Consider the following 18,771-nt stretch of genomic DNA (forward strand, 5'->3'; position numbering starts at 1 on the left):
TGGTACCGTTAGTAATATGTATAAAAAAGGGGACTGGTACATGTTATTGCTATTCTGGCAACACTATTTGACAACGTCACGTAAGGATGTGGAAAATTGGAAATTGTGAAATGAAATGTGACACTGACGTTTCCACTTTCGTGATATGATGTGACGTGTGTATTTCCTTTAAAAATATCGAGAACTTTTGAAATTATTTTAATTCAACTAAATCATTTAACATTTTGAGTTTCGTAGAAACAAAAGGTACTGTCAAATATATTGTTGTTATCCGTCATAAAGTTTATTCACTGATAGTGTTTCTCGTTTGTGTCATGTTGATAAGAATGTAAATATAAATTAGAAATTGGACGTGGCAGAGTTCTACAATATTCTACGATTTTTTTCCAGCCGCATCATGAGGAAACTAAAAGGAGCAGTAAAGGAAACAGCGAAGCAGAAGCGGGAGAGGAAACAGGAGTTCGCTAAAATGCGACAACAAATTCATACAGTAGTTTTGCCGACTTTCGCGGTTATTTTCTTATTAATCTGCGTTTACGTATATTTGAAGACCAGGCCGTCGTCGATGCAGTACGCGTAACATAATGATAGGATAACAGTGTGTTTAAATTGTACATAGTAAATACTATCAGTTATATTGGTTTGGGAAAATTTATTTAAAGTCTTCGATGGTTGTGAGTTCTATGAAAATGTAATGGAATGGTGTCGGAAACACTTCGCACAAGTGATATATTGAGAAAGCACATAATGTGTAGATGTAACAATATTGTAATCATTACAATGTGTTTATTCAAACATTCCATGTTATTCGTCCACATATCAGCATTTCAGTGTTAGAAATGTAACTAAATTAATGTAAATACTAGAATATATGAAAGTTACCTAATGTTTGTGCGTTTAATTATCTGCTCTTTCCTAATAAATACAATTTTTGTGGACAAAAATAATAAGATGAGTAAATGTTTTTTATTATGTCTATATTTTTAACGAGCTGATGCGAGGGGTTGGTTTTAAAAACAATATAATATATCTTTTAAACAGCTTTATTACAAAATCATAAGTAATGCATATGTTGCGCCTAAATTAGATGGATGCTACTAAAACTATCTTTAATATTTTTTATCTTTCTTCAAAGATATAACTGTGAATCTACATTAGTCAGTCTATTCATTTAAGCACAAAAACAGTGTCTTACTTACCACCTTTCCTTTAAAAAGTAGATACATTATTTTTAATTATCTCTAAGAATTTGACATTAGGAAAAAAACCAATAAAAAAACAACTTCAACTTGCAAACGTAATGAGTAAAATAAAATAAGATTGATATGTAAAATAAGATTGATATGTAGTCACTACGAAAATTATTGCACAAAGGAAAAATTTATTTTTTTTTATAACAAAAAAGAATTAACACTATGCAATGTACCACTAACCACTTACATGCTGGTTTCTAAGTACATATTATATAATTTTAATGGTAAGTACACATACAATAAACAAGTTTGAAGTAAGTAGAAATTATATAGTAAATTATCAAATGCTGCTGTTATTTTAGTACCTAGTTACATTAAAAAATAATGAAACATGCTGTAGAACATTGGACCTATCGAAAATATGAAATAAAATTCGGTTAAATAATTTTGCTACAAGGCATAAGGCATACAGCACATGACTACAATGTTTAAAAATAAAATTCGCGCCTACATGGACCATGTCAAATTAATTATGATTACTATACATACTAGTGCAATCATTTGATAAAGTCTATTTTGGTTGAACCCATTTATATGCAGGTAGGTATTATTCGACATATTGATTAAATTAGAGCCGAACTTCTATCCAACGTCGTGCACATTTTTAACCGAATTCAAGAAAAATCAGGACTTGTTGATTTGTCTGATTTTTTTTACTTTGCAGTTCGATTTTTGTAAAGCCATTGTTTTATTTTTTTGTTGTTAATAGTTTTGCGGTTGACTAAAGTGCGACAATAAACATAATAATATTGCATAGGTACGTGATGAGTTATTTTCGCTTTTTGACATACGTTCACACGTTCACATGCTAAATGCTAAAGCAAATCGTATCGTTAATCGTATAGCTAAAGCATATCGTCCGCATATACCAAGACGATAATGTTACGTTTTATTCTTGGGTTAACTTCTGCAATATTTCAAACAAGATATTATTTATCTTTCCCTGATAAAGATTAAGTATCTGCTGCGTTAAGATAAATTATCTTTTCCGAATTGGTTATCTATTTAATGTTCTAAGTACATCGAAATTAAGTCCTTAGCTCCTTAAAGAAACTTCTTCCAAGAAACAAACAACGCAAAAGCTACAATAAAAATAAAATTTTATAGCTTTTTTACACTGGATACAAGAAATTAATAAAAATAAACACATTTTATCCCATCGTAACAAATAAATTTTGTTTAACATTATTTAACAAAATATAAAGGAGAGGTACTTTTTCAATGTGGCATTTGAAAAAACTACATTAAGCTAAAATTAATAGATAACATTCTCGAATATTAGGAGATACTCAAAATAAACATGGTAACGGAATATTAAATAAAGATAGCTAAGTACTACCATTAGACATGCCGATAAAATGTTCAACCATTTTACATAGGTCGTGAGACATAAAAAAATATTTAAGTTTAAGTGATATCGTGAACATTATTTAATTAACCATGACGGTCTTACGATGGTATGTAAATTTATTGTAAGTACGTCTGTAGCCACGTCTCTCGAAAACGGCTGAACTAATATTGACACGCGTTTGCGTCTAGGACCAATTAACAATTAAAAATACATACTTTATTAAGGCCAATGAAAATATAATTTAAGTAAGTACATAAGAAATTTGTAAACCATTAATTAAGTATGTGCCTAACAATCTCAAAGTAATTATACAAAGTATGCACAATGAATAGAACCAATCTAATATTAAAAAAAAAAGTTAGTTTAAACATACGTAATTACTTATAATACTTATTTTACTACTTAGTCATTACGATACTAGCATGATAATATGAATTACGAAATAATGCGAGGTTACTGCTACTCTCACTATTGTCTCTATGTACCTGTATAGCACGCACCATTTTGATGACTGCACTGACACACTGTCGGAAATCTGAATGATTACTTTAAATTTATTTTAACCGATTTCAAAATAAGAGGGTACAGATTATTTGCTTTTATGTGTTTTTAAGTGTTAAATTATTTAAAAACTATTATAAAAATATGTATTTTAAGCCTGCAGCGCAGTGTCTCGTTGCTACATTCAGATATGTTAAGTTAAACGGTGTGTCCTATAAAGGATATATGGAACTAAATACTAATTACTGTGCACTTAACTACAGCTGTCTGTTTAAATAGTCAACTTTTACATTTACATTTTTTACGGTATTTTTAGCAGCGAAGTGAAATATCTAAAGTGATTTCTTCGCTGTAGACTATTACACAACTTTAACATTATTAATATATAACAACGAAAAATGAATAAAATAATTTATCCCTCTATAAAATAAGCTACGCAGATTGAGAATATACATATCACAATAATAATTAAATAATGTTAGTATCACATACCAAAAAACCTATAACATGTTCCTAAAATTTTAATTATCATACCTTATTTCAATAAGCAGGCTATGAGCCAAATGAAATTTTGAATACTTTTGTTTCAACAATATTATATTTTAATAAATTTAAACATTAAAGGCCAGTTCGCAGCTTCTGAATAAGTGTCAGATAATCCTATGGATAAGGTGAGACATACATGAAAACAACTGCCAAACTCAACACAAAAAAATTGGGTACTTGACTACAGTCAAATTAGCTACTCTTAATGAAATGTCAAATACACATTTTAGTATAGTAAGAAATAGAGCGTAGTGACGTCACCTAATAAAAAAAATCAGTCTGTATCATTACAATTTCAACATAATTTGCGAAAAATCTTATATAGTCTGAGCATTATGGGTAAACCTTTTACGGGTACAAGTTTAATATTTTTACATTTACCCAGTCAACTACCCAATTCTATCTGATTAGCTATCTGACATTTATTTAAAAACCGTGAAACCGGAGCTTAATATAATATTTTATATCACTGGATAACTAGACAATATAATTATAATATTTACCTTCTTATTCATAAACACACTATAAACCTATTTTAGTTTAAAAACTACTATATTATGTTTTCTCTTTTTCATTTCGCTAAGGAGTGAAAGAAAGAAAACTCTTTATAAGCCTTTGAAAACTTCATATATTTTTATGAATAAGAGGGTTAATAACTAGATTTATATAAACAGTAAAAAAAGAATATACACTACTTACTTATTTAGCACCTACCAGGGCTACCAGTTATTTGTATAAGTAATAAGTAATGTGTAAGAGTCACTAGTTTTGTTGTTAGCTAGAATGAGAGTTGTAACGGAATTTTATCGGACGTGAATCGAAGTTAGAGACTTTTGGTACATTAAAGCATGCGATAAGCTTTCAAAATTATTTATTGAACTTTACTAAATTTAAACTAATGTGACATAGAGTTTCATCACCGTTCGTTAAGTTTTGTGTTGCAAAGTTTTAAATTCAATCGAATGTTTTATTAAGGTGCAGCGCAGACGACAGACTTTCCGTGACGCACTTTTTAGTCTGTGTAAATAGAACTTATGCCATTATATGCAGTAACGCACACAACGCGTAAAAAGTCCGGCGCGTTACTACTTACATATAATTGCGTAAGTTCTATTTTCACAGACAGACTAAAAAGTGCGTCACGGGTAGTCTGACGTCTGCGTTGCACCTAAAGCCGCATGCGAAGTGTTCTGACATTTAGGAGACATACGCTTGACTTTCGAGCGAATAAGTACATAGGTCTAAGTACACTGTTGAAAGAACATTTCTGATTAACACACGTTAAGTTTTGCGGACCCTGAAACGTTATTCCTTGAGGAAAATCATTACATTATCAGATCAGATCAGAAAATCATTATCATTACATAGTTACATTGATGGACGGATCAAAGCTCCGTTATAACCTCAATTAAAATTCACAAGTTAGTGTACGACTCAAAATGTGTCTTCAATACAATCTTGTACATATGTGACTATATTTCCCTCACCCCTCCCCGCTGGTTTTCATGTGTGTATAGTGGTTGAAGTTCCCGCCCCCCTGCTCCTGCTATAGTTAAAAATAATAAAAACTTTATATCATATTTCCCACGTACCGAAAATTTTCCCGCAATACTTACGTCCTCTTTGAATCGTTTAAAAAAAAACGGATGTTGTGTGTGTAATGTATGTTGCCACCTGACATTTTTGCAGAAGAACCAATTTGAATGATTCTTTTTTATTTTAAAGCTGGCGTTTTTTTTGTAGTTCTATTTTAATTTGATTCCGTACTGATAGCAATTTTGAATAGCCGCGTCCAGACTAAGCGAGCAGCCGAGCGAGTCAATATCTGTCTCTTTTCTTTAAAATCGAAATGAGCGAGACCGAGATATTGCCTCGCGAAGCTGCTCGCTTAGTGTGGACGCGGCTATTGACATAACATGAGACTGTATAATACGAAGTTAAATAAGTACGCATTATTATGGATATCACTGTAGGAATAGAGTCTCCCTTCTATGGAAAGATACCCAGCTACTTGAAACTCTTTATGTGGTCCCGTTGTGGTACTAAAAGGTGACAAACTATTGGTCGGCTGTAACTAAATTGAGTTATTAAATTCCAGATTCACTAAAAAGCAAGAAATTATTCAAATACAATTTCACAAAACTGAAACTGACTTCAGAGTAAAATATTCGAATATTTCTAAAACAAAAGGTGTTCTAAAAAGTAGAAAATTAGTTAATTGTTGTTTTTAGAATCGATGTCAGACAAGTTAGGTGGACATTACAATAGGTATATAATTATGCACATAATAGGTATATGCAGCACAGCAGCATATTATTATATTAATATTACGGTACATACATTTCATAAGGTATCGTATTGCTAGCTACATTGTTGCATTCCTTTGCCTGAAACTGGACTCCAAGAATAACAATAAATTATTTTTCGACTTCTCAGCGCATTTTCTGTTTGAAGAACTTAGAATATGTTATTTTGAAACAAACTTATATTCTCACCAATATAAATTGAGAGAAAAATAGTTTTACTTTTCATTCTTCACGCTTTCTTTCAATACTAAAAACAACGCCATTTGTACAATAAAACAAATAAATTACGCCTAAGAATACTGACTATTGGAATCAACTGCTTGTCGTTGTGTGAAGGTGATTATTGCCCAGCCGAGGAGCCACACCGTCGCTAGTACGACGAACAAGCCACTGATGACGTAGTACATTACGGCGACATTCAGTTCTAACGTCTGCATCAGTACGAACATCATGATGGACTGTAAAGCAGTGCCTACTAACGTGTTGATGCCGAATATTAGCCCGAAGCAGCTCTCGTCGCTTAGCTGGCTCGCTATTTTTGCGCTGGAAAAGAAAATACATGTTTTTTAATACTTTTATGTTAGGTAGGTATTGTTTAGATAATAGTTACGATTCCTATTATATATTTGTGGTAACCGGTAACCGATTCGACGGTTACCGGTTACCACTGTCGTAATCCACGGTTTTCGGGCTCTCTAAGGAACGAAGGGCTACGGTATCTTCATAACTTCGGGCAATCACAAAAAATAGACAAATTCTTAACGGAAATACTCAGCAACAACTTTTTAGCCTGACTCGGGATTCGAACCTGAGACCTCTGCGCCATGCGTCATAGAGGCAGTATTTTTTTAAAATCAGCTTTTGCTCTAATTTCTCTTTAAAATTTAATTAACATACCTAGCAAGCGTGATAGTGTAATGATAAAGGCATCCCATGACGATGTACCCGACGTAGGAGACCCACACGTCGTTGAGGTACGTGCCCAGGAACACGGCGAGCGCCTGCAGCGCGGCCACGGGCGCCGGCACGCCGCTCGCGCTGTACAACGACGCCGTGTACGCCGCCCCCGCGCCTAGCAGTGTCTGTACTGCTTCTACTGCACCGTTGTATGCCACCTGAAAAAATCACATAATATATTAGAATTTATGTGATAGCTCGAGTATATGCAGCTAAGTAAACGACGTATCGATGGATCGGCTCACCACAGATTTTTCGATATTTGATCAACTAGCTTCTGTTTGCGAATTCGTTCGCATGTAAAGATTTTTCTGGATAAATATCCTTTGTGTTACATACATTTGTGTATTTAATTTAACAATTCGTTTAGTAGATTTTGCGTGAAATAACAACTACAAATAGCCGAAAAATAACTGGCCAGCTTGGTGTACTCAAGACCCACATTAATTCCAGAAGGAAACCTTAGCTTGTGAGACAGAATCAAACTATTATTGTTTACGCTACTCACATAAGTACTAGAATCATCAGTGGTGCTCTCCTGTATCTGTTTCCAGAGTATCTGCATGTAGGTCTGCGCTTGCACGAAGAGCGCGAGAGCCACGGCGTACAGCGCCGACCACACCAGCACGCGCGGCCGAGAGTACGCCGCGCGGGCGTGCTTGTAGATCAGTGCCGATGCTTCGGATAGGTCCGAACGGAATGTACGCTTGAAATATAAAACAAAATGATTTTGAACTTTCACTTAAACTTACTTCTTAAGACCTCAGAAAAATAAAGTTAAGTTAAGTAACTTAAGACCTCAGAAAGATAAAGTTAAGTTAAGTAACTTAAGACCTCCTTGATCACTAACCATACGATAAGAAGAAGAGAAGTCTTCTTCTTATCGTATGGTTAGTGATCGACCTAGTGTCAAAGTTGTTCAAGCCGCCCGAAAGGTCTTTAACATGGCTTAACGACTGTTATCTAAGTAGACAACAACCGGGACCAACTTTTTACGTGCCATCCGAAGCACGGAGACGCCTTGCTCAAATACCACTATGCGGTCACCCGTCTACAGAATGACAGTCAGAGCGGTGAGCGCAACTGGCTATGGGCGCCCTTCTTTCTGGGACACATTAAATATTTTAGAACAAATTAAGCATATTAGAGTGATAATCAAATTAATACTTTTATATTTCTAGCTTTAAAGAAGACATTCCTACCTGCACTATTACTAATAATAAGATGAACTTTAAATAGATTAATGACCGGTTTCTGAGGCACATTTAGCGGTGGTTTCTATTCAAATTGACATGTTTATATGAGCTTAAAAGCTATTGAATAGAAATGCCGATAAAATTGACCCGTTGCTACGCTCAGACTCGGTGCCATGTTAGCTGCGCCTAAAAGACAGTCAGACTTTGTAATTTATTATACAGATTCACCCTCTAATTCATAAACAAACTATAAACCTATTTTAGTTAAAAAACTACGAATGTTTTCTCTTTTTCATTTCGCTAAGGAGTGAACGAAACAAAACTCTTTATAAGCCTTTAATCACTTCATATATTTTTATGAATAAGAGGGTTCAACTGTTATCGAATTAATGACTATTGTCAAAACAAAGCGTTCATTTAATGCTAATCCATATTTGATAAACTACACAAGAAAAAGAAAAATCCCGACATAATTTAACAAGACATTAGCTTAAATAAATTTGAACAGTTTTATAAAACAGTCAAAAGAAATAAGATAACAAGATTATATTCGTCTGCGAAACGAGTTTGTTGTATTATTTGTTTGATAAAGACAAACATTGTTTCAAACTTGAATGACAATATGAAATGCAAACGAGTTTCACGACATTTTAAATCTAATTTTAGATCAATGTAGTTTTGATATTCTGATTAAATTGTTATCTATTTTATGTATAATTTATTAAATTGTTATCTATTTTATGTATAATTTATTAAATTGTTGTCTATTTTATGTATATATATTTATTTATTATGTACCTGATGTAGTACCCACAAAAGTATATTTGCCATATCGCGAAACGAGAGACCTTTTTGAATTTTGTACCAATTCAGGATTCTGATACTACTGCAAGATAACTCCTACTCTCTAGTCTATATATTTGCGAACATTTTATTATTTTTCAGTAACAGTCCATTTTTTTAATCTAAACGGTATATAGTACCTCATTAGGAGCTGGTTCAAGTTGTTTATGGTCGGGACTGTTGTTGGCCGTGTTGCGATGGAAGTAGATGCCGTACTGCACCGTCGGCAGCCAGAACGCCCAAAACGTTGCCACGATCTGAGCTGAGGACAATATTATTATCTAATATTATACGAGAAATTGTAAGTAGTTGTTTTGTTTGGCTACTCGTAAGATAAGAAACCTTTTTCACTACAATAGTAAATTGAAAGTTTTCAATCGAAATCTACATGTATTATTTCCGTATAATACTTGATTTTGTACATACTACCTGCATAAGGCCATCGAGAACAACATCACCGTGTGATGTTATAAATAAATAATAATCCACAGTCCTTAACAGTAACCACTTGTTATTCTAACTTTTTTAGTCTGGCAAACCCAATCAGACAGTAGGTAGTCAGTTACATTGGTCTAAGTGCTTAAGGCTTGCAACTCCATTTACTGTATAAGCAGACCTGTAAATGTGATATAGTTGAGCTGCCTGTAGTCCATGATTGCAAAGTGTGTGAGTAGTTGAGAGCTAACGCCAGACAGGAACCGGCCGATGAGCGCTGCGATGCGAGTGTATGATGACACCCGCGGGTATTTCGCAGGCTCCACCTGAATAAAACAGTTTAACTCATTACTTTCCCACTGTTGGGCAAGGGCAATGTTGAGCAATATGAGGGCCCTCCCTTATATTGCTCAACATTGCCCACAGTTCTAAGGACTAAGGCCTAGCCCCTGCTAGGCCTTAGCCCACTTTGCAGGCCAAGCTATGCACCCTTCAAGAACTGTTTTAAAAACTTTTAGGCATGCAAGGTTTCATCCCGAGTTTTTTCATTACGTTACCAGCTCATCTCCGCGCGCGCAATTATACAGTTCCATTCCGTATTATAATTTAGCAGTGAACTTCTTACAGAGCAATAGTCTGATAGATCTTGAACATTAGGGTTCAGCTTTTAGTCGTGAAAGCAAATCAGACAAATTTATGATTTACAAAAACCTTGACTTTTCTTTTACTGTCAACATAATTTACCTTAGCGTAAATATAAGTATAGTAGGCGACTTCCGTGGCCATGTACAGCCCGTAGAAGAGCTGCGAGGCCTGCAGCCAGCTTAGACTGGTGGTCCATAGTAGCACGGCGTATACTGCGATACCACTTAACCCTGGAACAATCCACACCATAGCCATCAATTCCTTATTTAAAGAACTAACTATTTATGACTGCCTCCTTAACCCTAGCTGCCTAGCCTCTTGGGTAGCTTAGCTTGTACTTACTGTGTGTACCGAAGTGGCATCGTAATTAAACCCTGCAACTGCATATTACATAATTAAATCAGTTCTTAAAGGGATTCAAAGTCCCAAACCAAGTCTCATTTTAGGGTCTCATAAAGAACTTTTTTTTGTTAGATTGAAATGGATGAGTAAATAGATTACAACGAAAAAAAAAACGTGTATTTTTTGTTAAGTTCATAAAACGTTTCGCATGGCTGCAAATAACATTGTTGTATCAGTTTACATCCTTATAATATTTTGCTGGTTGTTAGTTTCTGCAGAATTTTTTAACTTATAGGAAGTACTATACCTACGTTTTGATACCTATTGTGTACGCCACGCTTATTGCGCAAGAAGTGACTAAGTATGTCGTTGTTAGTATTTCCTCGAGCGATATGGCTCTATTAGCACAATTATGTTCAAAAGATTAACATGATTGTATATATATTTGCATGAATGGGCAGGTAATTGATTGAATCCAATACAACTTCGCTTGCGTTACAGAGAGAATGGCTCAAAATTTTCCCCGTTTTTGTAACATTTTTTACTGTTACTCTGCTCCTATTGGTCGTAGCGTGATGATATACAGCCTATAGCTCAATAAATGGGCTATCTAACACTGACATAATTTTTCAAATCGAACCAGTAGTTCCTGACATTATCGCGTTCAAACAAACAAACTCTTTAGCTTTATAATATTAGTACAGATTATAAACTAGGTACATTTTTATCCCGTTGATTCCATTCCCTTGGGAAAATTTGATTAACAGTGTTACCTAAGCATGTTCCCTATCAGTAAGTATTCTATCATACTTTAATTTTCAAATATCATGTCACTTCAAACATTCTGCTAAGTTCTTCAAAGAAAATTTTCTACCTACAGTCGATACACATCAGAATACCTAGTTTAAAATAGAATAGCTATAAATAACAAAGAAGAGAATGGACTTAACGCGACAAGAAAGTGAAGTATAGTTTCCGGTCGATAATATATTATTTATAGGCCCGTTTGTCTTTCTGTTTATCTACAATATACTTTAAATGATGAATGAGTATGACCTAGGGCATAAGTCAGAGAACATAGGTCTGGATTTCCCAAGTGATTGATGTAAGCGGAAACTACCTAAGTATTCAACTATATTTTCCTATATTTTCTATGCGTAATAGTGACGCTTAGTGACATTTATATACTTTATATAAGTACGTGCAGACAGTCTTTCACTTAGAGATGAGTATGCGCATAATAACAGATTTGCGTTCAATTTGTTTTTGTGTATAATAATTAATACCCCAAGCAAGGTTTTAAACCAGTAATGGGCGACTCTCGCATCTTGTGTACAACCCTCTCAACTAAGGTATCGGACGGTTTTTTTACTTTGTCCCATACAGCGCTGTAAAATGGTCTACTAAAAGCATGTTATACCATTCCCTTGTAACATTTCTATTAATATTAGATGTTCCCTATAGATTAGAAGCATGTAAATATGTACTTCAATAGAAATGCTAAACAGCGTTAATATTATGTCATCGCTTACGATAGATAGCATAGATAAGCTTTGATTTCCTATAAAGCTTATCTTAATAAAGAGCCATTGTTTTGGCACATTATAGGGGAATCTGAAAAGGTTTATTATATTTTGATCTACGGGGTTTGTAGTAATAGTAACCGGCGGTACCTAGTAGTACCTACTGTAAGACAAGATGTATGGATGCGAATGAACCAATGGAAGTTTCCAAGGATCGTGCCAAGTGGCGTTCTTTGGCATATGCCTACCCCTATGGAAACAAGGCGTGAATTTATGTTATGAATATGTTAACAAGGCATTAAGATCAGTGGGCTAGAAGAGTAAGAAATCATAAATTCGTTTAGTATAGCCTGACTAACAAGCCTCGAACGCACTTGAAAAATAAGTTTGTGTCAGGATCTTGCTCCGCTCTAGCCTAGCTCCATTAACGTAGACCTAGTACACGTATAGTTAGCACGCGCCAACACGTCTGTCTCGATATAGCCGCAATTCGTCGCGAGAAACTGAATAAATAAAAAGAAGAGACCAAGAAGAGCAGTACTGTAGCTCTACCATGAGTTGGCGTAGTAAAAACATCTTACTTAACAAGAGTAGTTAACGTGAAAACGCAACTACAACAGTGGGCTTAAATGTTCGTACCATGAGTTGTGTTGACGTTAACTACTCTCGTTATAGTTAAAACTATATCATTCGTAGTAGGATTTTTAATCTGTGGTTTTGCGACATAATGTCTACATTCAATCTGTAACTTGACTAAGCTTGAGTGTTGTAGTTCTATCTCCTTCTATTCACATAAGACAGACAGAGAGAAAATACGACACACGTTTCAAATTGATATGGTAGTATTAACCAACAAAAATAGGAAGTCGTCGCTTACATATAATTTGGTACGTTTTCGTGTATTTTTGATTTTGTGTTATTGCTTTTTGTTTATTGTCAGCCGGGGACGAAACAAAACACCTCAGTTACGTTTTAGTGCTAGTGCAAGGATTCTAATTAACAACTAATTTTATTTTCACCTTTGTTTAAATAATCCTCTTTCCTGCCGCGTCTTAGGAAACTTTATGAACATGTTTGCAAAAACTTGGCATGATTTAAAGCATGGTTTAAAGCTGAAGTAACTTTTACAATGATCACACTTGTGGCCTCTTGGGAAAAAATGGTTCGCCTCCCCAACAACTCGCTGATAGACATCGTGAGCGTGAATAAGTATACCACTTAATACATGTAAAAACGTATAAGAAACTTATTTGTTCTTGAGAGGTTATCGGAACAAAACAAAATAGCTAAGATGTATTAACATACTAATCAAAGGTAAGTTTAACAGCTTACCAGCTTACCTTTGATGCTAATGAAACTCTTTGAGATGATTTTAAACCCGTGTGTTGACATAATAAATCACATAATTCTATAAACACTTCTTTGTTAGTCGATATACTTTTGTAAACTTTGTTTTACAATTATTGAGGGGATTTCCACTTAATTCACGCATACCACTTTGAAATGTCTTTGTTCACATCGTTCATCTTTGTATGCAGCAGTTTCAAACATATCGCAACCAATATTTGTTCTACCGATCATTTTTTAATGGAAAATAACTTCAATTATTTGTAAAACAATACGCTCTCACGAAGCTAAAAGTCGGTGAGTGCCGCTACTACTATAGTAATAGTTCGTTACTATAGCATCTGTCAAATTGGTAACTCATGGTACCATTATCGTACGGAAAGAATGAACGACAAAGCCAATCTACATGCACTGTTGTTTGATTTAACTACACGTTACTAACTATGGGGACTCATGGTAGCAATGTTGGTACCTTAACTATCCGCTAGAGGCGCTGTTCGAGTTTTCATACATTTTTTCAACTACAGTGTCTGCGGGAGACTATAGTTGCCAACTCATGGTAGAGCTACAGATGACGGAACGGATGAATGCTCCGGGTCTACACTAAAGGAGCCGAGTACAAAATTCGTGCGTGCTGACTTACTAGCCTCGAACGAACTCATTTCATTTAAAAAAATATGCGACGTAGATCATCTTTAAGTCTCCAAGACCACTGGAATCTCCTCCAGAATCCCTTTTTTGCTTCCTCGCACTGATTCGTGGCTATATTCAGACCGACAAAGTCATTTGACGCGTGCTACACTTATTTACGTTGTTCCTATAATAATTCATTCAATGCGCCAACACACTTATCGAGCCTCGTCGTGATTGATAAATTGAAATATTAATTGGCGAACATATTTCTTGTTGATCTTCGTACTAGAAATATTTATGATATTTATTATGTAAAATGTTTTCTTTACTTTGTTGATTAATTTATGGTGCGATTCTGCGCTTAAGAAAAGAAAAAGAAACGGATAATATTTTTGTAGATTAACGCTAAGATTACTTACTTATGCGATTTTTATACAAGTTTTCTCAACAGCTATTCTAGTTGATAACATCGATAATGATTGAAAATCAGCCTCAGGCGATAAAAAAATCCGATCGACAATAAAATTAACGAAAATGTTTTCCCGGTACGATGAAATTATCACTTTCGCAGAATAAGTCAAGTCAAGAGTCATCAGATCAAATTATATCCGCATTCCGCATCCTCGATGCAGAAAAGATCCAAGTTCATCTAGTTATTTCGTCTTATCTTGGTTTATCAGCGGATTAAGATACCTATTATATTGCTTACACATGTTTATTATATTATTATTTATTATCAAAGTACCAATACATAGTATTAATCTATAAAGCCGACAAGTCAACAATAAAAGATTTGTGGTGTGCGAGTTGTGATAACCCGAAAGCGTGTTGTTTTGGTGTTTACATACGCTCCCAATTTAGATAGAATCTAGCTCTCAAGTCATCTAGACTGGACTTGAGTGCTAATGCGTTGAATTATAGATAGATAGATGATATAGATGAAATATTTTAGAACTAAAAAATGTATTGTATGCTAGAGCCAAAACGAATAGTAACTTTTTTTTTTGCAGCAATTATAATAGTATACTTCAGTGCGAAGCCCATACTACTTAAGCTATGTCCGACGCATCTTCCGTCAGATGTGAACCGACCCTGTGAGGCACATGAATGTGCTTGAGGCTTGGCTTGACAGTGTCAACTTAAGACCGTTCGCGATGGGAACTAGCGCGAAAAAGAGCGTCGGGGAGAAGGCAAAACTTGGTCCAGTATTCTTCTTTCACGTGAAACTATGCCTTGCAGAATTCAACGTAGGTGTCCCATCACAGGTACCTAGAGTAATGTAATTATTATAATTATTATTATTATAAGCCCGTATCGTCCCACTGCTGGGCCCATTGTAGCCTATCTCCGGCGGTCTGATACCATTCTGGTGTGAAGGTGTCAAGCCGTCTCTCAGTAATGTAAACATGGGCTAAAGGTAAATAATATTACAAGTGCTTGTTCAACAATAGGTAAGTTCAAATGGTATGTCGCATAACGTGTTAGATTTCGCATTCAGTGGTTTCATGTTTCGATTACTGCAGATATTTTACATACAGACAAACAACATAGAAATAGTTGATGAATCAGATTTGAGGTGGAATTTGCAATAGCGTTAAGTATCATAAAGTTTCAAGTACCTATATGCTATTTGTACAATTACAGTAAGCATGTGCACTTGTAATACGTTTTTTTTTTAAAGAATTGCTCTTGTGTCGCAAAGACCTTTACAAACATACAAACAACAAACATAAATTACAAACAGACCCGATAAAACTATTAATGAATCGTACAAATCATTCTTCCACGTTATCAAACACACGACCCGATGCAATAGTAATGGCGTGGCGACCACCTTTACCACTGCGCCACAGAGGCACACTTGTAATATCCCATTATACCAATGAGCAACGTGATATCTTCATCCTCACAAGTGATGCTTGTGATGTGACTAATATTAAGTACTACACTAGCGCAACAAATCGCTTTAGTCTACTTTTTACACTTGACTATACGTCGTGCAATTAAGCAGGATAGTCCCGCTGTCAGACTATGTGTCTCGCCAGTCTCGCTGTGTCCAACAAGGTTTTGACCATACCGATTTCCGAGTAAAGCCCGGTTTCCACCGCGAGCGAAACAATTCATTAGAAACTTCGTTAAACTCGCAAGCGCAAACTGCATACTTTGGAATTCCATTTTGGTGGAAATACAAGTAGATAATATATGCAGTTTGCGCTCGAGAGTTTATCGAAGCCATTAATGGCGGTTGCGGTGGAAACCGGGTAGCTATTCACTAATCTGAGCTTTCGGGTAACTAATTATTGGACGAATGCAGATGTACATGCCTGAACTTCAAGCAACTCTAAGTATCATGTTTTCTTAGTTGCTTCTCGGTGTATCATGGTATTCATCCCTTGGGGCATCACATAAAAAACTATGCAAAAAGGTCATTGACCTTTCTGCATAGTCCCCAAAAATGTGTCTTTTTTATTGGACAGAAGTATTTATTTATATTTAAGTCAAGATACATTGGTCATAATCTAAAGAGCTATCTTTAAGTAGCTATGTCTTCAATATCATATACTTGAGTATATAACATAATAAGTAGATAGGTATAGCTCTCATGTTTATTGAAATGATTTGTTATACAACAATGCAAAGTCCAATTAATCATTGGAGCACTTAAACATACATACATACATAAAATCACGCCTTTATACCATGGGGGTAGGCTGAGACGAAGAATGGCACTTGTAGCGATCCCTACAAACTACCACAGCTTTCACATTCCTACATCTTTTCAGGTTGGTAGGTTTCGACTTATAAGTAACCCCCAGTTTCTGAGTACATTTAGTGGTAGTTTATCCATTTAATAGCGTTTTTTAATATGAGTTTAAACGCTATTGAATAGATAATCTACCGCAAAATGTAACTCGGAAACCGGGGGTAAGTACTGCACAAGAAACTTTTTCAAAGTATGCTTTTATATGGCACATAAAATAGCCATGTGAGGTAGGTTGTTATCTATTTGCCAACAATTGCTATGAAATGCATTTGCATGATAAGATTATAATGTTCAAGAGATATTCATTGTTAATTGTGATTATTGCATTTCTCCAACTTCAATTTATTTCCTTATCTTGTAATATTTAGGAGTACTATGTTTAGTATTACTACTTTCTATGTTTAGAAATTATGTGTAGGCACGCTAATCAAAAACCACTCATTTTTTTTTCTTTAAAGGATTAAGTACAAAAAAAAGTAATTGTTAATGTTTAAAAAAAATTACAATTTTTTTTTTTTTTAATTTGTAAAAAAAACTGTGCGTATTGAAATCTATTCTGGAGATACTAGTTACTAGTACTAGTTTTAAAAAATAAGTATATTACAAATGCAATTTGTTTTAGACAAACTTTTCTATACATGAAAAAAAATGAACATTCAATTGATTATTGCCCCACTGTTGGACATTGTTGTCCCCATAAATAATTTCTCTATTTTTATATTATAGTTATTTTTTTTATAAATTAATAGAAAGAATCATTGTTTCTGCTGTATAACTTCTACCTATTTGGGAAGACAAATATTAATGAGATCAATTTCTAAGTAACTGCTTAGTTAGAGGAGTGTCAGAAAGAATTATTCTAAGATTGGGCTACATGACATAGTATCAAATATTCAAATTTGAGACAAACATAAATCTGACAAATTATATAAGTATCTGTTCACAACAAATATAGTAGTAGTGTTGGGTTGTGAAAAAAATTACATCGAATAATTATGTAGAAAAAATATGAATAACCTTGCAACTTCATAGACCATAAACGTAATTATAATTGTTAGCATCGTGATTATCAAACACATTAATCTGTCTGTAAATTATCTTCCATTAATTAATATAGCTATCTATCAATGTTTACGATACATTAAAACAGTCAAAAGACTTACCGGATAAAATGATAACGGGCTTGAATCTCAACAAATCTGTAATAAGGAACACAACACCTAGCAGGACCAGGTACGAGTATGTTCCTATAGGGTACACTTCTCTGTTCAGTTGGTCTTCAGTTATGTTCCTCCACTCTCCAAGCAGGAACTCCGACACAAACGGCTCCGACGGCCTGATCTCCCGCATCAAGCCGAACGCGCACAAGATCAACGTAATGTGTATCCATGACAGCATTTTGGAAGCTGATTTTAAGTTATGAAAAAGGATGAGAACGTGTACAGAACTTTGAACCAGCCTGCGTTCATGCGCGCACTATGTTCACGTGTCGCGCGCTCCCGCCGACTGCACGTTATACCACACTGCAACCGCGTCGTTTCACACATTGCTTACTAATTGCGATTAAAACCTCAAGCATCTGTCTTCGCTATCGATCTTACGTAAAACATAAAACACACATTTTTTCAGTTTGAGCTTACAACACTTGTTTACTGTTTTAATACCAATTTGTTTTGGTGACATTTAAGCACTTAAATCAAAGAAATAACTTGTATTTATTGATATATTTCCACAAATTAAGCGTTTTTTTCTGATGTTTTGGTTAGATTGCCGGTAAGGCTTTATTTTCGTTTAGATACAGATTATACTTCTTGTATTTATATTCTAAGCATGAAATCATTTCCTGCATTCAAACTATGTAAGTCTATTAATATCTAATATATTATTTTGGAAAGTAAACTTGAATGTCGTCATCAAAACATTGTCATGATCACATGCTCTTGACAGTTGCATTGCGTTGCGTCAGTAGAAAACGTCACAAAAATCTATTTATGTAATTGCATGGACAAGTTTAATTTGCATTTACATTGCCGTATGGGTGCTATTAGCGAGACAGTAATAATAATCTTAATTTTATAAAAGCGTAGAGATAGCATACCGATAAACAAATATCTACGTAAATCCATATA

At 34.6% G+C, this 18,771-nt stretch overlaps 2 protein-coding genes across 2 annotated transcripts; one reads left to right on the forward strand and one right to left on the reverse strand.

Moving 5' to 3' along the window:
• The first annotated feature begins 85 nt into the window (after positions 1 to 85).
• LOC142979974 (single-pass membrane and coiled-coil domain-containing protein 4) lies at positions 86 to 888 on the forward strand. The gene is made up of 2 exons (XM_076125226.1): positions 86 to 246; positions 391 to 888. Exon 2 carries the CDS (start codon positions 398 to 400, stop codon positions 578 to 580), a length of 183 nt encoding a protein of 60 aa, XP_075981341.1. The 5' UTR covers positions 86 to 246; positions 391 to 397; the 3' UTR covers positions 581 to 888.
• Positions 889 to 1,024: 136 nt separating this feature from the next.
• LOC142979964 (thiamine transporter 2-like) lies at positions 1,025 to 18,546 on the reverse strand. The gene is made up of 7 exons (XM_076125215.1): positions 17,806 to 18,546; positions 10,133 to 10,263; positions 9,570 to 9,714; positions 9,094 to 9,215; positions 7,423 to 7,620; positions 6,855 to 7,072; positions 1,025 to 6,500 (listed from the first exon to the last, which is right to left on the reverse strand). The coding sequence occupies exons 1-7, from the start codon at positions 18,038 to 18,040 to the stop codon at positions 6,248 to 6,250; spliced, it is 1,302 nt and encodes a 433-aa protein (XP_075981330.1). The 5' UTR covers positions 18,041 to 18,546; the 3' UTR covers positions 1,025 to 6,247.
• Between the last annotated feature and the right edge of the window lie 225 nt (positions 18,547 to 18,771).

Source organism: Anticarsia gemmatalis, chromosome 2 (assembly GCF_050436995.1).
Source record: "Anticarsia gemmatalis isolate Benzon Research Colony breed Stoneville strain chromosome 2, ilAntGemm2 primary, whole genome shotgun sequence".
NCBI classification, from domain to species: Eukaryota; Metazoa; Arthropoda; class Insecta; order Lepidoptera; family Erebidae; genus Anticarsia; species Anticarsia gemmatalis.

Bases quoted from the DNA above. Each gene is read 5' to 3' on its own strand.
- LOC142979974 (XM_076125226.1), top strand. From the start codon at position 398: ATGAGGAAACTAAAAGGAGCAGTAAAGGAAACAGCGAAGCAGAAGCGG.
- LOC142979964 (XM_076125215.1), bottom strand. From the start codon at position 18,040: ATGCTGTCATGGATACACATTACGTTGATCTTGTGCGCGTTCGGCTTG. The intron at 9,715-10,132 runs GTAAATTATGTT...TGTTTTATTCAG, and splicing joins ATACTTATATTTACGCTAAG to GTGGAGCCTGCGAAATACCC. The intron at 9,216-9,569 runs GTCTGCTTATAC...TATTGTCCTCAG, and splicing joins CAACTATATCACATTTACAG to CTCAGATCGTGGCAACGTTT.